This window comes from Fulmarus glacialis, unplaced genomic scaffold (assembly GCF_000690835.1).
Source record: "Fulmarus glacialis isolate BGI_N327 unplaced genomic scaffold, ASM69083v1 scaffold4259, whole genome shotgun sequence".
Taxonomy (NCBI): Eukaryota; Metazoa; Chordata; class Aves; order Procellariiformes; family Procellariidae; genus Fulmarus; species Fulmarus glacialis.
In genome coordinates, this window is record NW_009231247.1 from 77,079 (window position 1) to 101,149 (window position 24,071).

At 35.9% G+C, this 24,071-nt stretch overlaps 1 protein-coding gene across 1 annotated transcript in view; it reads right to left on the reverse strand.

Annotated features, from left to right (window-relative positions):
• AHI1 (Abelson helper integration site 1) overlaps positions 1-24,071 on the reverse strand; it is a 94,615-nt gene that overhangs the window by 22,838 nt on the left and 47,706 nt on the right. The window contains 1 exon segment of the mRNA XM_009584485.1: positions 1,486-1,544. Within this exon segment, the coding sequence (XP_009582780.1) occupies positions 1,486-1,544 (59 nt within the window).

Below are 24,071 nucleotides of genomic sequence, written 5' to 3' on the forward strand. Positions count from 1 at the left end.
ATCTGTGCCTCAGGGTGTGCCTACGTTCTGAGACTGTTACCTTTTGGGGGTTTATTTGTTGCTGTTGTTTTTGTTTTATGGTGGTTTGTCGTTTGTTTGTTGTTTTGTTTTTTTTTTTTAAAGGAGACAAAATAAGAAATGAACTTATAGTGCTCAAAAAACCCACGACTGGCTTAAAAGTGAGATAATATTTAAAACATTTAAGTGCCTCAGGGTGTGCCTACGTTCTGAGACTGTTACCTTTTGGGGGTTTATTTGTTGCTGTTGTTTTTGTTTTATGGTGGTTTGTCGTTTGTTTGTTGTTTTGTTTTTTTTTTTTAAAGGAGACAAAATAAGAAATGAACTTATAGTGCTCAAAAAACCCACGACTGGCTTAAAAGTGAGATAATATTTAAAACATTTAATAATTTTACAGAATCAATCTGAGATTTAACAGTTGCTCCATTGTTTTCATTTTTCCTTATGAACCCGAGGGTTAGAAATTTACTTAATCCTCTCCCTCCCTAAGAATGTCATGCAATCTCTTTACCCCAGTAATTGAAGTTTTAAATGAAACGCTAAATAAGCTGAGACATAGCATAAAATAACTGAATATTGTTAGCACTGTTGTATTTCTGTTCTTGTTCTCTGGTCCAGTTAATTGTCAACACACTCCTAGCTCAGGACACCTAACTGTAAAAATTTAGTCTACGGGAAACAGAAGTACAAGGACAGTATTAATAGCGAAATTAAAGTGATTCTAAAAGTATTAATTGCTAAGAATAATGTACTCTGGTCTTAATTAATCTGTCTGTAGACACCGTAAAGTTACTTCCTTAGGCTTCAGATGACTACAATCCTTATTTGATTACAGCCCTTCAATATTTAATGAGCATGGGAATCTATAATCTGCCTAGAGGAAAAAAAAAACAAAACTGTGCCAGGCTGCACTTTATTGAAACCTGCAATGTACAAACAGAAAACAGAAATGCAAACACAGCTGCTGCAGTAAAGCCTACGGGGATAAAAAAAAGAAGAAAAAAAGGGAAAAAAGATCAATTCAGAACCATGTGAAATACTCCAGCTCCTGAAATTATTCAAAACCTCTTCAACTATTTCGTCATTTGTAAATGTGCTACGTTCTTGATATAAATCACTCTATTCACCTGCACTTATAACATATATATTACTGCACTTATAACAGAAAAAGTAACAAAAATATTCAAAATCTTAATTTAACCCTCTCAGAAAAAAATATTTTAAATCATTAAAATTTCCAAACCCGTTGATCCTGTAAATATTTATAGAGCTTGCTGTGATGGAGAATATTAAAATAGTGATTGAACAGTATTTGTTCAATCAAATACTGTTGATTGCTTGAAGATACCTCTTTTGTGAATAAAAACAGCATAAAAAAAAACCCTCTCTACAATGAGGACTTGTGAATAATGACATTTTATAGTTAAACATCAATTTAAAAAAAAATGCAAAGATAGAATTCCTTACCATCTGTAGTCTACCCAACAGTGTTCGGCTAAGAGGATTTCCTACTGGGCTGAAACACCCTGTGAAAAGAAAAGGCTGTGAATTTTCTGCTTGTTATCCTTTTCCATCGAATAAACCATTTTATTTTAAAATCATTATGTTAGCAGGATATGTTTGACAAAATTTTAATGAAAAGCAGCAGCATCTTTCAGTCACAACTATGCATCCTTCAGTCAGGAACAGTTGGAGGGTTTATTTAACTAACAGACCTGATACAAGGTTAACTAATCCAATATTTCCATTCAAATGATTTGGAGAAATAGCTCATGTCCACATGCCACCTCGTGCTCAAAGCTGACACTATTATCTAGGCTGTATTGCTTTTCTCTTCATTGAATTTCTGAGTAATGCATACAAAGTTTTCCAATAGAAATGATCACAAAAACTCTCAAAGGAATTACTTCCTTATTTTACCTGAAAGAATAACTATGCCTATTCAATAGTTCCCTTTGATCATCCGAGTTCCTATCACAACACATCTTGCTGTTTATTTTATTCACTCTCTACATAGTGCATTTGAACAAGTACTTGTAAATTCTTCTCTTTTCAAACTACTATGTTAACTACTAAGCTCAGGAAAATCTTTTCATCATCTATGGATTTATCTTTTTGTTATTGGTCTCCTCAGCTGTATACTTAAGAAAACATCTTAAAAAGAAAAGATACAAAAATCTGAAAGTTGTTGAACACGACAGTGAAAAATGCTGCTGCTTCATTGGAGAACGGTTTCTCAAGTATAGAGATGCCAGACAACACAGAGTTAAGCTCACTGGATTTTCTCTGTGAGACACTAGATTTGAAACAAGTTTTGTTTTCAAAGAGGAATAAGTTCTGAAAACTCATCTTCATTTGCCACTCCAAAAGTCTACTCTTGAGCAGTCCAGTTATCTGAATAAAGAGGACTTTTCAAATTCAGATTCCCATGTACTGGCACAGCTCCACAAGGAAGCTTGCACAACTCCACCTACAGTATACCTTCTAAAGCCTGGTGGTTTAGACTTTCACAGGAGATTTACTCATAAATGTTTAATCATTAAGATATTTAGATATTTCTAAATATAAGAAAAGCTGCAAGCTCAAACAATCATAGTTAATCCATGCTCCTGCAGGTCTGCATGTGAAAAATTTTGTACTTGTGAGAAATCCTAAATAAGTGCAATAATTGATTTTTCAATTTTGTGGATGAATTAAAAATTTTGTGATCTTCATAATTTCAAAAAAGCTTGTGTAAATTCTGAAATGCTTCATTTTGAAAGGCTTACTTTGATTTTTATTACTTTTTTCCATCTCTTTTCAGAAGAGGAAAGAGATGAGCATAGAAACCGTTTTCCAAGTTCAACCCATACTCAAAGACACTAGACCCAAAGCTTACCTTTTTTTAAAATAAGCTATTTGCTAAAATACTTGTTCAGCACTAACACCAAAAGTCAGCGGGGATATTACTCTTATTAATATTGTTATCTACATACTCACACAGTTACAGATATGATACTACATATGGATATACTATTGCATACAAGTGTCATATCAACTTTTCGGGGAAAAAAAAACCCACAACAAACTCAAGACCAATAAAATGTCTTCATGATAAAAAAATATTTTTTTCTTTAGCCAGTGAAGTATTCTACCATGGGATTTTCAATTTGAGCATTGTAGTGTTGTGCCAGTTCATACAAACCTATTCTAAGATAAAAGCTGTATGAAATACATGATGAAAACAATTGCTTTAATTAAAAAAAAAAAAAAAAATCTGGATTTTTATCAGTAATATCATTAACTTTCTTGTTCTCCTAAGGAAAAGATGTATTACCTCCAAGTACTTCTGGACTGTATGTTTATGTACGTGAGTACTCCTGTGCAGTCTCTATATTTAGCTGGTTGTCAGTTGAAAACTTTATGGTTAGACTGAGATCCCCAATTAAGCCTGAATAAAGGGCAGTGCAGACATGTTCTGCTGCAAGCATAGGAAAGAGACAGATGTGTAACTCAAAGATATAGGGAGTACTGTACTGAATTCTAGCATCTGGCACTGGTTTTGACTTAGCGTTTTCCGTGACTAGAGCCTTCTTCCGAAACACGCAGGAAATTCTTATTACTTCGCTTGAGGTGTAAACACTAAATAGACCACAGCACACTTGGGTCCAAATATTCTATGCGCCACAGAGCCAATGCTGTTTGGTCATATTCATCATGACTATTGGTTACCCCAAAGTAGCCTTTAGTGTTATCCGTTAGTTGCTTTCAGTTATCAAGCGTTCCTTTAGTAGCTCCTACATTCAGAACAGTCATACTAAAAAAAAACCAAACAAAAAAAAAACCCTGTTCAAATCTTCCTCATTCACAAAACAAGGCCCATTCAGCAAGCAAGGGAATATCCATCCCCTCTTTCTCAAACGATGCAGTAGATTTTCAAAGCAATTTTACACAGCTGTTGACTTGACGTGGTTCCATGCTTGATGAAGCATGTAAATGACACCGAGCAGGTGTGACTAACAGCCTCAGCAGTGCTTGCTTTTGTTATCTCTGATGCAGGCTGTGCAAACTTTTCAACTACTATAGTGAGGTATTGAAAGTGAGGTCAGGATTGCAGAAGGACATTTCCACTTCATCCAAAAATGAAGTTTACAGGACACCGTGACCAGTTGAGACTCTCACTGAGCCTGAGCTTATATAAAGGTCATTAAATCCCTTGTAAGGTCAAACCTGAAAAAAACCAACACCCAGGTTAATCTAGACTGTCTTATCTTAAGGATGCTTCAAAATCAGTAATGGTGAAGCATTTTTATTGCTTCAGAGGATTTACTTGAACTCTCCAACAATCTTCTTTCTTAACAGCATTTGCTGCCTTCACTTTCAAAACCCTGTATGTCTTGAGAAGCTAATCTTCCCTATGAAAGTATTAACATTTGAACTACTGTATTCCCTATTACTCTGCATCCATTCTTCAGTTGTCTCCTTTACATGAGAAGAATAAATTATTTCTAGAAGAACCTACTGCTAATGTCTAAATGCCATGTTAGATGTCCTAAAATGATAGATGCTATTGCTTTTTCTCAAATGATCAGAATTTTCACATTGACACAATTTAACAGCAGGGCAGCTCTTCTTTATGGTCTACATAATCCTCTCGCTACGATTATTTTGTGAGTCCAAGCATATGCTTAGGCAAATGCCTACCAAAGAACTGGTATGTTTTGAAAAACAATGTAGCTGTCTGCCTTGAGAGGGAGTCTGAAACCGTATTAGTTTCCTGTACAATTTGAACAGTGAACTGAAAGTCTATCCTTAGTTCCTCTGAGTCACTTCTCGCAATATATTCTCTGCCAGTATAATTGCAACTAAAGAGAAAAGAAGACAGAAACCAAATAGTTGTCCTCCTGTCCAAAACGCATGTCTGTACTACCAAGTTCCCAGTTTTATTGCATGCTTTCACTGAAAAACTACCCTCTGCTCTAGAAAAGCACATTCGTGTGAACTGATCAAATTCTACATAGTTGGGCTGAAATACACAGGAAGTAGATGAGTTCACTTCCAAACAGATTAGACTTATACAGAAATTTATATGATAACAGCAACAATGCCCCAAAATAGCACTTGTAATGATTAAGAATATTTCCTGTTAAATAAGAGCATCTTTAGCTATTATATTTGTTTTAAATTGATAACAAAAGAGCCAGAACAAGGAAAAAAGTCCTTCTAGGGAGTCACATAATTCCACTATTATCCTACTGGAGTGCCTACAATCACCTAATATTAAACGTTTATGTGAAAAATTCCTCTTTTAATAGAGGCTGAGAGAACATTCATTACAGAATCTATGTTTTAATTAACTTTTCAAAAGAAGGCTTTTTCTCCCTTCGTGAAATGCTCTTGATAAATTAATTCTGTTAATTAATAAAGGTATTTGTGCATCATAAATCTCCAAGGATTCCAGTCTCATGGAATCTCAGTTAATGAAAACATCCAAAAGTTTATCCTGGAAAATCCTCAGAAAATCACAGAACACCAACAAACAAATAAATAACCAAGGAAATTGGGAAAAAAGTTAATATTCAGATATTTCTGTGATGAACCCCTCTAAAGCATACAGAGGGAAAAAAAATCTTAACTATTCCAGTTCCACATTATTCTATTTTTAACTGAGTTTTACTTTAAGTTTATACTAATTATTAATGTCTAAAAAACCCACAAACAAATCCTGAAAGACATGAAAATAAACTATGCCTCTAGGAAATGGTATTTCTTATTGCAGATATTCTTATAATTTATATTGTGGCCGCTTGCAACATGGCATAGTTAAAATATACCCAAATAAACAACAAACACTGGGAAAAATGTCAACTGAGATATGAGATGAATATGTGAATATCAGTTCAGTCCTCTTTCTACTCGTCTTCTGTGGCTTTAAAATTGTTCCCAGTGAACAGAATTATGTTTTCAGCACAGTCACCTATTCAAAAGTATGACCTTTGTGACCAAAGGATCTTTTAGTATGCAGTATAATCTCTACTTTAGGCTTCAAAGGAAAGTTTTGAGTTTTTTTTAAAAGCGAAAGCTTTCAGAGAAGTATTACTCAGTTTTTTTCTGTAATTCTATTTTTCAAGCTAGGTATAACATAAGAGAAAGAAGATCATTTTGTAATGATCTAAATATATATTAATCTTCCCTCAAAGGCTTTATCCTCACAACAATTATGCTTTAACAGATCAAACAGAATTCATTAAATAAAAAGATTGTTTATATATTGGATAAGAACCTGTTTTCCTTTACTTAAACACAGGATCACAAATACTTTCAAAACCCACCACAAACATTTTCAGATGCAGTTCACATAAAATTAAAGGAATGGATGCACCCACTTAACACACGCGTGCCTTTTTGTTTTACCAGCAAACAGATGTTTTACTAATATCCAATGCTGTAGGTGAAAACCCACTTCAAATTCTGCTCTACATAACTTAGTCTAGCACCTATGATTTTGAACATATTCCAAATTGAACAGGAAAATGGATAGGACCAAAGTGTATTGAAAACTGTTTCAATGAAGTTTCATCTGTATCATAGCTTTTAAAACTACTTTGGAACACATTTGGCTGAAGGTAGAGCAAGAAAACTACATTCAAAAGCAGTTCAAAGTGAGACGACGAACAGAGCATTTTTAGCATTCTTTCTAAAATAGTGTTCTCTTTGTAACTAACACGACGCCAAAGGAAATGGTTAATTCTCGAGAGCCCATATCTTGCAAGCCACTTAAAATGTATATTCTCAAAATAGTCAGTTCTCACATGCTATGTTTAAGTGTACATACAAAAGTGCTGTGATGGCATCGCTACTGAATGCAAAGGACTTTTACAAACACCCATAAGATTCTTGCAATGTATTCCGCACTGATAGAAGTCTACTCAACGTCAGGTAGAAAATCCCTCTCTGTTTAAGGTCTTACTTTCTGTAAGTTATATAGAGAAACTTCTATTAATTTGTTTTACCAGTCAGATGAGAGATGTTTTCATGCTATATACACTTTAAAAAGTGAAAGAGAGAGAAGCCTTAGCTCTACTGCTGCCAGATGTCACTCCTCTAGTTAGCGGAGAGATTGATCTAGATGGCAATGACAAAACAAAACAAAACAAACACCCCCCACACACACAATTAAGCCAAAACAGAGCTGTGCTGATAGGTGGAAAAGCATAACTTCTTTTTGTTTCCCTTTCCCATTCCCATTAATACAATGAAAACTTGTAAACTAACAAAATAAAAGGAACTTGGGAACTTATGTCAATAAGTCAGGCTATGGTTGCCATTCAAAATACTATACTATAGAAAAGTCTGCACAGAAGGATAAGCTTTCAATAAAAAAGTATGCAATATTTACCTTTTTAACCAACTGTTTATTAAATGCTGGTATTAAAAACAGTTATCTAAAAAAGTAACTCTAGGGAGTTGCACAATTCAGTACCACACAGTGCCACAGATACTACTGCAGCTTCTTTCACACCAGCACGTGATTTTCCAGTAGATGCCCCAATTCCAGGTATTAGAGGAACTCTGGCTTCTCAAACCATGAGTCAGTCACAGACTTCCTAAACTGAGAAAGACAACTGGTCTAGTGTGCTTAAACACAGTAACCTCCTTATCCAAGGACGGATACAGTTATCTCTAGCTACTGCATCTGGTTGTCTCTGATTCCCCAGCTCAAATAACCAAGCACACCCTTGCAGCAGAGCTAAGTGAACACTGGAACAGTGGAATAGAGCAAGGCTTGAATTCACACCTGTAGATCCACAAAAAGATACCTTCACTGTAACATCAACTAATTCCAGTCCTCATATAAGAGACCTCAGAATCAGACAGCACTAACACGAAAAAAACACTATGCTTCTGGCAGTGCCATATCCCACAACATAATTATATCTACCATCAGCCGAAAGAATGCATAGAGATATTCATTCAGGGTTAGCCATCATTTTCACTCCTGGTTCAAGGTGTACAAGGGCACAAACAGGTATTTGCTCTGAATCTTAGAATAGTCCTCCATAAGGAAATATGGAGATAGCCTGTCATTGGCTTTGAGGAGAATACTGTTTCATACCAATACATTTATCTTGTACTTAGGCACAATGAACAGGCAGAATTTGGCCCTTATTTACAAAAGGTATAATGAAGTAAAAACTATTGCATCACAAAAACAATTTAAAAATCCAACTTTTTAATTAGAGATTAAAATCAAATACATTTAGCAGCCTACACACCCACCTAATTATTTCTGAGTAATCTTATCAAATCATCATCTTACATTTTTCTTGCAAATGTTAAGTTTCTACAGTACCATATATAAACAATGCAAGTAGTAGCACGTGTCCAAGCATTCTTTTGAAGTAAAGAACATTTATTGAATTCATGCTAATCAGGAACGTGCTAATTTATGACAACCTCTAACGTTACATCATAATGGCATTAGATACAACAGAAAATGAGCAGGGGTTGTAATATCCAGTTGTTTCTTTCTACAATGTAGAGAACTGAAAGTGACTCTACAGCAAACATCAATAAGCCTGCACAGATATCATCAGCATTCTGAAATCAGATTGGCAATATTATTTACAAGTTCTGGATAGCAGATAAAAAAAGATGTAAGGAAAATGCAGACTATGACGCATACTTTGTATTAATAAGAGTTATTTTTCTTCTAGTGCTGCAGATATCCTGAGAAAGTCATTATTAGTTTTGCTAAGCTCACCAGGACTATTTAAAAGCAAACAAACTAAATTAAATTTGAATAAAAACTTATTTTGTATTATATTAAATAAAGCTTGTGGTGTTACCCTATCGAAAAATACTTCATGAAATACAGACACTGCAGTCCCTTAGAGCTGTGGATGCCCAACACTGAAGTAGCAACCTTCACTTCTGGGATTGGTAATATTTTTGTGTCTACATTAACTTACCCGCCTTGAATCAGAGGAAATGGAGCTCTTAAGCAGGATTTATGCTTATCTGTTTCCTAAAAATATGTAGTACAGTTAAATTCTATTTATTAATACAGTTAATTTCTATGTAATACAGTTAAACAGAATTTATCTGTAACTCTCGAAGTCAAGTATCTACTGAACTCAGGAGGTCTACTCATGTCTTTAAAAAACATACTTGACTAGGGATAAAGACAAAGAAGGAAAATTATGCAAGGAAGGAAAAAAAAGTAATTTACTTTGCATGGTTCCTCCCACAACTGAAATTCAGCAATGGCTAGTTACCCACAGTTACTTAAACCAAATTAGCCTGTGGCTCTACAAATGGAAAACTGAAGTAAGAAAATATGCTTAGAATACCACAGATACTTTTCAAAATCAGCCATTAACATTTTTGCAAGGCAAAGTCTTCTCAGCTAAGAAAAAATAGCCAGTTACTGCATGAACTACTGAGTTTCTATATTAGCTAGTAGCCTCACAATGTCAAATCAAGTCTTGACCGGAAAAATAAAAAAATCTTGTAACTGCTTGAAGAACATATGTAGCATTTTTCTAACATTTGCATTCAAGGAAAAATAGTACCAGCAACATCATATGCAATATGCTGGAAAAAATAAGCCAGCTTGATATTTCAGGTCTTTATCATGGCCAGAATAGCCACTAGTTTGTACCTAGCCTACTTTCTCCATTAAATTAGCACTTTCAGGCAGTACTGAGTATTAATTTTGAGAAAATAGTACCAGAAAATTCCATGACAAACAATTCATACATTATTAAACCTGAAAAATGCAGGACCATTGGCAGACACTAAACCATTATATAAGAATTTTAATATGGTCTAAAATCAAGAGAGTAAGAAAAAAAAAGTTCATAGCAGAGACACTTACTATTGTATTTTCAGAAACAGAAGGCTATGTCTTTAAAATGCATTCACAAGTTTACTTTCCATTTTGTAGTTCAGAAACTAGATTGGTCAGATATTTCATGAGAATGTGTGTGTGGTGAAACCGATGTACCACATGAGTTTTTGTGCACGCACACTTTTAAGTTTTCAGACAATTTATGAACAACTACTGTAAGAAGAGTTTTTCTACATATCAGTGACTAGAACATGTATGAAGAAGTAAGTCCTTTCTAATTCGTTTCCAACTGTATATGGAAATAAAATAATGGCCTGTAGCAACTTGGGTAACAAAATCTGAATACACTTCCTTTTAAATAACATATGACAAAGCACTTGAGACTAATATTGGTATCATCCATTACAGAGGAAAATATACTGAAAAGTTAAGTCCAACATTAAAGGAACACATTGCAGATCCAGTTGGGCACAGAATTCAATGATGTTGATTTTTCAGTTTCCGTCACCTACAAGGTCCGCAAGGTTTTCTAGAATGCAGTAGCAATGTGCTACTACTTTTACAGCAGTGGATTTTTAGAATGCTTTTTAGAAAGTATCACTATTGCTATACTCCCAGCCTTCAGCCACCATGCAAGTACTCTAGCAGAAGTTACACTGGTTATACAAATATGTGGACACCAAATGTTATGCTACTTTGGAGAAAGTAAGAAGGATGACTTGGCCATTAAGGGCCACCTTCTAGATACAGAAGACCCTGGCAGAAAGCTTGAATTAGCACTTGACAAAGAGCTGAAAAGCAATCTGTTCCAAACAGATTTTTCCTTGGGTCTTAGGTGGAGGATATGCAAAAAATAAGCATGGAAATGAAACTGTTTGCAAAGAACAACATTAGGAAGCAATACTCCCTTTCATCTACAAAGTGGCACCTGATCTGAGGAGAGGTAAAAGACAGAAAACCCAGACAGGCAGGTTCATAAAGAGGGACTGTGTCCAGCTTTGGGCTAAGACCACATTTCCAGAACATTGGATATCCTGGAAAGAACAGACTTCTCTCCAAGGTTCAATCAGCAACCCAAATCACTGCAACTGGTATTAGAAGAAAGTACGATTTTACACTATTCTCAGCATCAAGCCAGCAAGTAGAAGTTACATTCCTATCCAGTGAATTTGTATCTTATTTGTATAGGAATTTTACAAACAAGAATATTTGCACAGCAAGTCTAAAGATGTAAACAAAAATATTAATGAAAATTAAATTCAGAATGAATACAGAAATACCATTTGACTAAATATTTTCTATAGTATCATGAAATACAATTTGATTAAGTACTTAATATAACAACACGAGAGCTTTTTTCACATCATCACACAAGTAGTGCCAAACTGATAAAAACGGTAGTATTTTAACATATAAGCTTAATTACATCACCCATCCTCTCTGGTTTGACTAACAGCAGCAGCTATAATTGCTACTGACTATGCTTGTACTGCATCTCCAGTAACCCAAAATCCACACCAAAGCAGCAACTGCTAAGTTTTCATACTCATCAGTAAGAGAAAGGGAATTATTGAGGTCTGAATGTTTAAGGACAGGAAATTCTTCTCCATAACTTATTATGCAAGTAACCTATTTCTATACATTATGCATTGTGAAAGATATCTAGGTTTCTTTAAAACTGACTTAATTGCTAACTGCTACACAAACATTTGTTTCTTCAAAAGGACCAAACAACTGTACAAAACACAGAAAACTGTCTAGTAACACTCTTTAAGTTTGGAACTCTCAAAGCATATGCCTTAATACCCTTGTTCACATAAAAGCACACAGTTGTTAAATCTTCCTAGATGTTTTTTGCACATTTACATGTGCCAAATTACTAACTCAAGAACTGGTGATACAGACAACCCTGGACACACCTTGATCTCTTTGCGGGATTCCTGGAACTTACCCTGAAAATGATTTGTTTTGACAAAAAAGCTGATTTGCAGGAAGATTCTTAATTCAAACCACAATTTCAATTGCTGAAGATCCTTTACATGTATGAGTAGACAAAAAAAGATGGCAGCGGCCTTTATGCTCTTTAGCACAAGGAAAACAACTTTCTAATAAATCATGTTATCAAGGTACACATAATGTGGTATATTATAGATGTGTATTAAGTGGGCACTGCACTCCAGATTTTCCAAATAACAGTAGCACAATTATCTTTCTTCTCCTGTTGGTTCTGCTTTTTATAGAGAAGCAGCCAAATCTGAAGCAAATATAATTGGGCTGAACATATTGTTAGATTGAACTGCTAGACACAAAAGGTGAAAAGTTACCACTAATTAATCAATATATAGTTCAAAGCCAAGTTCTGAATATACTTCTAAAATGAGAAGTTCTAAGAGTGTGGCTTGGAGTCCTGAAAGGAGATAAAGACCAGCTCAGTTTTAGCTTGTACCTGGCTCACAAGAGAAGTTCTTCAACTAGCAACGTGCACCGTACAGAAGTTATCAAGAGCTCTGTTACAACAGATTCTCCTGAAGAAGTAGAAGAGGTGACAGACCTCACTGATACCTCCTCTGAATTGAGACAGCATTTAAAAAAAAAAAAAAAAACCAAAAAAAAACCCACTTCAAGGACAAGACCATCCTTTTTTATTAGAGAGGTGAACTCTGCTTAAAAGTGGTTATGTGAAAATTCAAAGATGCAAGAAGTAGGAAAACACAGCCTATTTATGATATTCACCTGAAAATAGTAGAAAATATGACACCTTACAAAGTGAATCTTAGCAGTTACAGTTCTTGCTAGAAAAAAGCAGCTAGGGGAATTGCTTCTTATGCTTTACTGGTGGATAGTGACAACCAGAAGTTTGGTGAAAGAATTCTCAAAACATTTTCTGCTGCTAGGCAATTTATCACACCAAAAGATACTCAACATATATTATTAAGCAAGCTCCAATTTTCTGTATTTTATTCTTTGGCATATTAACTGCAGCAGTCTGCTTCCTTTGACCACTCTGGCTCTGAATGGATTCCAGAAAGACCTGTATCAACATATGTCACTGCAACACCCTTCAGAGAACCTGGAAAAAAAAACAATCAATGAGGCACAAGAAGCTAGCATAGACAGCTGAAGTAGAGACAGTGGCCCTCTATTCAAAACAGAAGATATTGACAGGATAGGAAAAGGGGATGTGATATCTAGAAGCATATGGGGATGCGATATGCTGGAATCAATCTTCAGATGAGATACACAGTTTCAGATACTATCTGTTATACAGTCTGAGCAAGAGTCTTCTGCAGCAGAAGGACTGCCTGACACGCCAGAGCAAAGCCTGGGGTCAAGTGAGCAGGAAAGACTCTAAGGATTTTTTTTTTAATTTGCCTATGTGTCATTCAGATCTTTTTTCTCTGGCTGAGGAAGTAAAAACTGAAGAAACTGAGCCCTAATTGTGAGGAGGAAAGATGAGGAAGGAACCTGGGCAATCTGTTCCTTCACTGGAGTGTGCCATAAGGTTGCAAGAAACACCCAAATACAAGTTTTCAGCAGTAGAGTTTTAAGGCAATTCTACCACCTCATTTGAAACCAACAAGCAATGAGTCACTGTTTCTTACAACCTCCAGTGAGCAAGAAAGCAAGCTAATAGTGAGGAGGCAAGCTCCAGTGAATCTCTCATTTCATCTGGACCAAAGCAGCACATTGAGGCCAGCTCTAAATAATACCGAGTCACTAGGTTGTGTGACAATAGCAACGTGTAAGTTACATACCCATAGACGCCTTCACTTCTCTGTACATGCCTTCTGCTTTCTTAATGCTCTCCCAAGCCACCATCCTCTATCATTAGTTGCTATAGGACCGACATGATCAGTACCAAGCTACACTGGTACCACAGTCTATTGCAGAGCAGAATATGGACCACAGATACCCAAAGTGAATTTAATATTAGTAGAACGAATGATGTGAGGGAAGCTTGTTCTCACTGAACTTGATGCTTCAGCAACAAGGGTAACAACAGTTGCGTATGAATCCATAAAAGTTTAGTTGTTTCACACAGATAAAAATCTATGTACAAAATTAGCAAAGGGTTTTTAAAGTAATTGAAAAAGTATGTGTGTAGACCAAAAAACAATGGATAATGTATCTTAAAAATACAATTTTTTTTTTTTAATGTACTTGGTTTTTGCTCACTTGTCAAAACTAGAAATGAAGTCAAAGGACCTAAGTCTCCTCTTGGGACAGGGAGATGCCTCCCTCCTGTGCACCATGGCTGCTACTGGGTCTTTTGCATAGTCCTCCCAGCTCCTCTGGAAACGATAGGACAGAAGGATTGGAGCAATACAAAGAGGGATCAATTTCCTCACCTTATTCACTCATGCTTATTGCTGTACAGACAGCATCCTTGCTGACCTGAACTTTCTGCTGGACAGGGAATTGATACTTTACTGCACAGCCCTTGGGCAGAAGAACTGTTTCCACCTCTGAAACCAGCTAGAACTGCACTGAAGCATGCACTTTGTCAACGCTTGCTGTCTTGTGGCTCAATGGCTCAAAAATTACAGACAAGCTCTATTTGAAAGTACAGACAAGCTCAGACTGAAAACAGTTAACAGGACCTCCCTACTTTGGAATTAGATTTGGTTGTTTTAGGATCCACATAACTGGGAAAGTAAGGGCACACGCAGGCCAAATCACTTTTGGCAGAGTCTTTCCACAGTACTACGTCACACCCTGATTTTGCAATCTATATCCACTGCTGCCAAACAGAGAGTAATGCTTCATTTAATCCACACCCTTGTATAATTTGGCTGAGAGTACTTCCTTTAGCCTGAAGGCACAGCAGTAATTACTCTAACACACACCAATTTCAAGTAAATATAAATGGTGTTCTTTTGATAAAGTTTTTGGAATCTTCAAAGATTGCTGTTATTGTGCTCTGTATTTAGTGTAATTTTTAGTGAAATATTTTAATTAACTTGCCTAGAAGAAACATGAAAAAGAACATATAATAAAGGAACATGTGTATCTTTGATCTCAGTATAAACAATTCTAGCAAGTTTAACTAGAAAATACAAACTCTTCTGACATTTATAACATCTTATCAATCAGATAGAGGAAACTGGATAACCAACCTTTTAAAATAGAAGAACTAGACTGTCATTAGTGTTAATGGTTTTGTCTCCATGTCTTTACTATTCTGTTGGAACATTTTTGTGGTTAGATGAATCTATTTATACACCTTTTGTTTTCAAATTAAAAAATAATTTTTACCATTCATTTTATAAATGTAAACACTCAGCACTTCTACCTTAAAATAAGGTCCTGTATTTGTGCCTTGAGCCAAAACTCTGACATCGGCAACTGATGTTGGCAGCACAGTAGGGCCACAGAGCTCTGAGGAAGTCCTTTACCCTGCAGAATCAGCTGAGCCACCTGTAAGCCACGGTGAGGGCATGGCTGTGTTCTGGTACTCTTAATTTTTATTTACTGCCAAAGTCAGCTGCCAGGTGGAATATCCCAGAGATAGCTCTAGTGACTGAGCAGACGGAATAAGATCAGGGAAGTACATGCAAAGGTTGGCTGCAGGTGACAACCGAGCCTTCGTAATCTATTTGCATTGAAGAAACTGAGATGCAGTTTCTTCAAAATGTACATGGTATAGCAAAATAGCTTATAAAAGAACCAGAAAGGCATTAAAAAAAAAAAAAATCTTGTGATGGATGTTTCTATTGTTTTAAAAGAAAATTAAGTTTGAGAAAAATATTTTTAAGTTGAATTTTTGAGTTCTTCCATTCTGCTATGAGCAAATAATAACAATAAAAAAGTTTTATTTTCTTTCTCCCTTCTCTCTTATACTTTTCCCCTAAGTAAAAGTGAGAGATAAGAATATCTTAAAATGAATGATCATTTTCCCCAGGGGAGTTCCCATTCAAATTAGCACACAGAGATATATAAAAAACATTTTAGACCCAATGTTCTTCTGCTTTTGGTAAAAATATTTTTATCTAACTTCAGTGTAAAGTCAGTTCACACTTGCTGAATATCTAATCTGTGGTGTTTAGCTGGTACTTTGTCTCTACTCAGTTCTCTTACCCTCTTTTGAAAAATAAAGAGAAAATCTGGTAATTGGATCTAAAACTTAATCTGTTGTTATAATTTCTCTGTGACTATGCAGTGCTTTATAGTTAAAATAAAGCCTTGTAATGAATGTTAAGGTATTATCTTTGGTTAATAGGAGAAAATAAAAAACCAGAATAATATACTTAAAAAACTAGGAACTAAAATAAGCCAAGTTTATTCACTTAAAAAGTGCTAGTTTTCTGCACTGTCTCATAACAGTTTTCAAACGTTATTGTTATCCAAACTGGGGGGTGGTGGGGGTGTTTAAGTAATTCAGTTTCCAAAAGGAGGAAAACATACATACTTGATCCAATCAAAGAGTTAGAAGCAACCGAATTCTACAATTTACAGCAAAATGTGAGAATTCTGCAAAGTTGCAATTAGATACTTGTTATAATAACAAAAAGGCAATTAATATTTCTACATTTAGGAACGCAAAAGAAAATTATAGGAAAAATTTTCAATCTTTTAGAACCACTGTCCCATTAGAATAACTAAATGAAAAGGCCACATTTCAGAAAAATTCTATCCCCATAAAAATGTTAGAAGAACTCTCTTGAAAATTTTTAAAAGGTTAAATTTTTGGAGAATGTGTCTGGCAGGATCAGTTCTTGAAATATATGACAGTGCAGGAAAACAGCAAATTGCGTAAACCATAGAAACATAACTGAGAAGCAAGAGACAAGTATTGGGCACATATTTCTTTCATCTTAATGCACATTCACCCTTCTCAAACACATGTCATAATCTACTATAAGCAGATTGTAGCTTGCAGGAAGCTAACCATTCTGCAAGCATTTCTTCTCACATATTCTCAGACCACTTTCTATTTTGGCAGTACCTCTACAGGACATAGTAATAGTGTTCTGTACTTCTATACAGTTTAAGACTTAAAGACAACTGGTAGTAGACTACTAATCAAAGATATTTTCCCCACCGGACTGCCTGATCACATTGAAGCCATTACAACTATCCCATAGTGAACAGGAAACTTGCATTTCTCCCTCTGTAGTAGTAAGGATAAATAGGAAAAGATAAACATTTCAGGCCACCACTAAAACCCTTTTACGCAAGCCTTATAATGTCACTTCATTATTTTCTTAATCACTATCACAATAAAAAGCCCAGCAGACTCACCGATACTAATGAAATTGAGAGACTATCTTTGTGAGATTATTAAACATTATCTGCTTCCCTTTTGTAAGCATTCTCATATATAAAAGTAATGAAAATCAGTTTCCATCATCACCTATTCCTCCTAGCAGACTGTATTACACTCAAACCACTTCCAACTAATACTGTGGGTACTGAACCACGTTTAGGTATGTATTTGGTACTCTTCACCACAATATGCTCCTGCCCAATTTTAAGAAGATGTGGGGCTAAACAGAAATATCTCAAAGTGACTTAGACATTATGTCAAATTGCTACACCATTTCCATAGCTCTGATCTGTGCAGCCCTGCAGGCTTAATTGCTTTCCCCATCACAGCAAATCTAAATGAAGCTGTTGGGTGAGCTAATGAGGCAACACACATCACAGTTTAACAGGGAACAGACATACCCAGATTCTTTCAAGACAAAATTGAGAGTTCTTTTCTTATGTTTATATTCTCCACAGGAAGTCTTTTACACACACTCAAGCTATTTCTCTTAAAAAAATTAATAGGAAGAGATTTCACTCTTACTTGAAAATTTGATAAAACACAGTAGTTACAGTAATATGTTAGGATTAAAAAAAAAAAAGTACGTATTCAGTGATCTGTGTGCCATCCAATTTGCCTGCATGGATTGGATCCCAGTAAACAAATTTCTCCAACTGGCGCTCCTACTGGCACTCCCAGTAAACAAAAATGGTTCCCCAAGGTCAGCATTATCTAACTTCAGCACAGTAGAGTGGGAAAGCCAGCTATGCTGCTGGCTGTACCGCATGCTTTCTCTTAATTCATCTTCTGTCTGTCAATCAGTTCTTTCAGTCCTCTCTGAAAATGCCACCAAGCTGTATCCAAACATAGCCAGATATACTACAAATATTGTATTTCACGTTATACTTGGACTATATAGTACACATACATGGAACCTTCAATCAGCATATACTCTGTCATCTTTTTTAATATCGCTTCAGTCTCTTCAGGACATTTTATTACTGTTTATTCTCAAATTAGAAAACTAAGCTATTCTAAGAGTAAACCTGAATTAAACTGTTCATTTGATACATTTTCAATGATAGTTTGCATGAGTCTTTTTTCCCCTAACAGTTTCTTAATAAGAGATGAAAAGAATAAAGCCACACTGAAATAGCTTTCTACACACATTCTTCCTTGGGTGGCACAAAATTATGTCAGAAGCAAGATAAATACCCCCAAAATAAACAAACAAAAACATTACAGTCTTCCAGGACTGTGGTAGTACTGAAGATAGATGTTATAGAGTTGGGGAGAAAGTATGAAATACTGAAAAAAAAAAGTAATCAATGATACCAACATACATATGAGGATGTAACTTGACAGTGTTTCTGCAGTATCTGCAAAAATGTGAATTTTGCTACTTGATGTAGCTCCTTTTTCTGCTTCTAAAAAAACAAGAATCAAAATAGTATTTTAAGAGCGTTTAGTTGATGTGTAAATACTTTCGATATCTTTGATGTAGAAACCTATTTCATTGTTTGCTTGAGACTGAAAAAAGTTTAAAATAGTCTATCAAATATAACGGAGGACTTAAATGCAAAGTCAGTTTTGTTAATATCTTCAGAGAGCGAGAAAGAGTGCTTTGAAGCTTTCACTTTATATAGGTGGAAAACACCTTTGACTGTCAGTTGTGTTAATGGGGAGAAAATTTCTAATTGTTCTCAACACTGCCAAAGCGTTGTGTTTTTTGTTTTTGAGATTTTTTTAAAGATACAAGAACCATCACGTTTCTAGCACATACGTAATTAATTTTTAAGAACAAATTTAATTAACTGGTTTTATTGAAGTCAAAATTTTAGTGAAAAGATCTGTGCAGTATTTATAGTCAAGCTTCAGTCTCCCACATAGTTAACAATTAGGGTCACTGCTAATTACAATTACTTGAAACCTAAAACTTATTTTAGAAAACATGCCCTGAACACAGTGGGAGTTACTGAAGAGTCACTGTTGAATAAAGCCTAAAAATGCGGGCCATTTCTTTCATGGCATGCCATGGATCTGCAAAACAGTGTCTGAGAGTATAGGAAGGTGATTTCACTGTCCAAAGACGCTCACAATCTTAAGGAGGGAAGGCAAACAAAACCAGAGGGGATTTTAATGTTTCTCAGAGAATAGGAAATTGAAAGCTGAAGCTTTGGCTACTTCCTTTTTTGTTTTAAAAATTAACAACTAGGAAATGGGTTATCCTGGAAGAAGGTACAAAGATGAGAGGAAAAGATAGGAATGTCTAAGACAAAGTCCTGGATAATGCTACAGTGCAGTGCTGCAGAGTAACAGGACGGGTATGATAAAATTAGCACTGAAACATGAGCATAAGCAGAGCTATACAGCACAAGGAAGGTAAAACCTCAATTCTGACTATCAAAAACAGGTCTTCGACAAATTTTCTTATTACAAAGAAAAAAGAAAAGAGAAGAGAAGAGAAGAGAAGAGAAGAGAAGAGAAGAGAAGAGAAGAGAAGAGAAGAGAAGAGGAGTTCAGCAAGCTTAAACATTACATACTTTTAGGGGCAGATTGCCTAAAGTGTACTAAACAATAATCAAGTAAGAATAAAGTAATCTGCTATATATACAACGTGGAGAAATTTGTGTAGAGTGAAAAATAGGACCAGCCGTAAGACTTTATGAATCCAAATTACAAAGGTAAAACTCAAAGGGGATGACTTTCTCCAAAGACACACATCTAGCAAACTTTTCAAATGATTGAAATAGTAAAGCTCCAGCTGTGCTGACAGCTAAGGCAGACACAAAAAAACCCAGATATGGCAAAATGTGGTACACTCTCAATGAAAAATTCCAGCTATAGGCTATCAGGATGGACAGTAAGAAAACCTAAGTTCCGTGCCTTCCTCTCAAATTTAACACAATCTTTGTGAGAGGAGGACACACAACACACATTTTCTTAAATATAAATTAATTTTGTTAAATTTTAAGAAATCTCTCTAATGAAGCACTTTATACAAGAAACAAGTTCATCCATGTCTTGTATTGGCTTTGTGGTACCTACTTCGATAATTACTATTTGTCAAAATTCATTACTTTTTTCTAGTAATTCTAACCATACTCTTGACAAAACTTTAAATATATCTCTTGCACAGCACTCTATAGCATTGATGGGAAAGCAGTAGATGTTGTTAACCTTGAATTTAGCAAGACTTTCAACACCGTCTCCCATAACATTCTCATAGACAAACTGATGAAGTATGGACTGTGCAAGCAGACAGCGCAGCAGACTGAAAATTGGCTGAGCTGCAGGGATGAGACGTTTGTAACCACTCACATGAAATCTAACTGGAGACCAGTCACTAGTGGTGCACTCCAGGGGTCAATACTGAGGCCCACACTGTTTAACATCTACCTGGATGATGGGACTGAGTGCACCCTCAGCAAGTTTGCAGATGATAAAAAACTGGGAGGAGTGGCTGATACACTAGAGGGATATGCTGCCATTCAGAGGGACCTTGACAGTCTGCGGAAATGGGCCAACAAGAACCTCATGAAGTTCAACAAAGGGAAATGCAAAGTCCTGCATTCGGGGAGGAATAATCCCATGCACCAATGCAGACTGAAATACACAAAATACCATTTAAACATAAGAAGAACGTGTCCAGAGACAGGCAACGAAGCTGGTGAAGGGTCTGAGGAGCGGCTGAGGGAACTGGGACTCTTTAGCCTGGAGAAGAGGAGGCTGAGGGGAGACCTCATCGCGCTCTACAACCACCTAAAAGGAGGTTGTAGTGAGGTGGGTGTTGATCTCCCAAGTACCTAGCGATAAGACGAAATGGCCTCAAGTTGTGCCAAGGGAGATTTAGATTGGACATTAGGAAAAATTTCTTTACTGAAAGAGTGGTCAAGCATTGGAACAGGCTGCCCAGGGAAGCGGTTGAGTCACCATTTTAAAAGTAGTGTAGTATTTAAAAGTATTTAAAAGACATGTAGATATGGCACTTAGGGACATAGTTTAGTGGGCATGGTGGTGTTGGGTTGGCGGTTGGACTCAATGATCTTAGAGGTATTTTCCAACCTTAATGATTCTACGAAAAAAACCCCTTTACTGTGAGAACGGTCAAACATTGTAATAGGTTGTCCAGAGATGTTGTGGAGTCTCCATCCTTAGAGACATTCAAAACCCAATTGGACATGGTCCTGAGCACCCTGCTCTAGATGAACCTGCTTTGAGCAGGAGGGTTGGGCTACATGGTCTCCAGAGGTGCCTTCCCACCGCAACGATACGGTGATCTTGTCTTTACTCATCTCAGATAAAGAATATTCTGTGCTTGAGAAAGGTGCTGAAGCTTTCTATTTGATGATTACATAACAATTTATTTAATTTGGAACAAAGTAAGTTAGGATATCTAAGCATTACATGTAAAACTCAGGATCAGTGATAAAAAAAAACATAACTGAACAAACTCTTTAAGGAGACAAGGAAGGATCTGATATGGAAATATATTAGTTTACAATTAGAAGTTACAGCAGCTGAGCATGCAGAAAACCAATCACTAGCAGATTGCTTCACTCTATATGGAGTCACTTCATAAAGATAACAGTTCACCTTTTTTAAAAAATTAATTAAATAATCAGAAAGGAGTGCTCAACGTAAGTCCCTAAAACATTATAGAACAGAGGAAAGACTGAAATAAGAAGAGGCATCTTTGCTATCACATTATGAAATATTCAAGGACGCATGAACCCAAGCGCTTTCCAAGTAACTCAAGTTTGCTTTTACAAAATAGTGTTGCTGAGGGAAGGGGCTATATTAGAATGATAAACGGCATTGAACTATATTTCCAGCCTGTGGACACAGGCTCTTTAGGAAGGACCGATAGGGAAGACAAGAATGGAGAGTGCTGTAGGGAAGGGAGGGGAGACTCAAATGCAGAGAGCTACGGAGCAGGTGACAGGTTTGTCAAGAGCGCATGGGTCAGAATTGGAAGAGAGGCCAAAAATATGGACATTGTGAGAGGCACCTGCTACAGACTGCCTGATCAAGAAGAAGTGGATAAAGCCTTCTTTAAACAGAGCAAGAAGTCTCACAATCACAGGCCCTGACTCTCATGGAGGTTTTTAATCACCTCAATATCGGCTCGAGAGACAGATATTACAGGCTACAAGTAATTCAGACTTCTGGAATACACTGGAGACAAGTTTTTGATGCAGATGCTGGACAGGCTGACTAAGGGGGCATACTAATAATGAATAAGGCAGAACTGGTTGGAGACAAAGGCAGTCCTGTCTCAGTCACCATGAGATAACTGATCTTGAGGTAAGTGAGGAAGGTAAATAGCAGAACATGGACTGGGGCTTCGTGAAAGCCTACATACATATGAAAGTATGCACTTAAAGAAAAGCCAAAACATACTATATGTTTGAGAGTATACAGAACCCATCTGTTAAAATGAACAAGCATGTTTAAAAGGCATAGTAGTGAATATTACTTTTATTTGAAGTATTACGAAATCACTCACAGCTATTTCTGCAAATATATCTGGATACAAAAAGATTTAAAAGTCAGGAAAGATCTGCAGTATTACTGCTACTGTCCATAAATCATAAAGGTGGATAACCCATTTTTCCACTGTTTCTACCTAATGCAAGAAGTAGATAATTAAATTGTTTTGTTAAAAGAAGGAAGTGCTGCATGTATCCAGTAGTTCATATCACAAGACATCATCTACAACCTTATCAAGTTAATACAGCATGCACATACACTAGTTACATGGTTAAAAAGATTGCTAACAGCTTTACACATGCTGCCTGTAGGGACTTCACTATAATGCAAACTCTGCATTTTGCTTTAAGAAGCACTAAATACACAGCAAAAGGTGACAGGAAAGTGTGAGAATGAGAAGACTGAATAACTGCCAACATAACCCTCAGGAATACGTAACCATCTGCTGGACAAAAATTAAGGATCCCTGTATTGCAGGCAGTTGTTAACGATGCAACATCCCAACAACGTATGTACAAAAAAGCATATATATTGTGTATATGAAATCAACACAGAAAAAAAAGGTTTTGTGCTTCCAGCAGAATCCATAAATTAATAGATCTGTTTAAGTACAGGTTTTCTATTATTCAAAAGTAAAAATAAACTGGCAGTTAGGAGCTATGAACATGAGCACCTACCTTCACACTTTATAACCAACAGGGAAAGATGAAATACATGAGTAAATCTTTCTCATATGTTTCACTGAAAACAACTCTTATCTCAGTAGAAGATCTTGGAGGCCTCCAAAATGACAGATAAGTAATTTAGGATTTTAGAAGATTTTCTTACAGAAAAATCTATTTCAGTTGTGGTCTACTAGCATTTTTATGGTCTTTTTCCCCTAAAAATCTTCATTTTCTCATTGCTTTCACTGACTGTTGAAAGACTATGAAAATGTACCTCTTTTTTACTATACTTCCCTTGCATAAATAATACCCTGTACCCAAGGATCATCTTGAAGTATTAGTCAGTTTTGGAAACAACTACATTGGGAGTGCACATGAACAGCTGTAACATATATCTATGTTTGTTCATGCTATTTAAGAAGTCTCCATCAACACATTTATCTGTGCTTCTGCATATAGTAAAATTCAAGACAATAAAATGCACTGGTTTGAGCAATATTAGGTATAGCCATTTAAAACAACTTAAAGTATATGTTAATGTTCTTTAAAGGGTTAGTCCACTTATTTTAAATATTCACAACATGTAAGACAGCATATATATTCTACTGTTTCTGTAAGATTTACGAACTCTGGAAACAATAAGCATCTGCTGTGCAATAGATGAATATTATTATGTCTCTAAGCTCTTTTGTTAAGATAGAAAAATAGAAATACAAAAGTTAACTGGCATATGGCCATTTGCATTATGAATTAGTGACTAAGAGCAACTCTGAGACTAGTGGTCAATCTTTTAGGCCATGCTAAGGACTCTTTC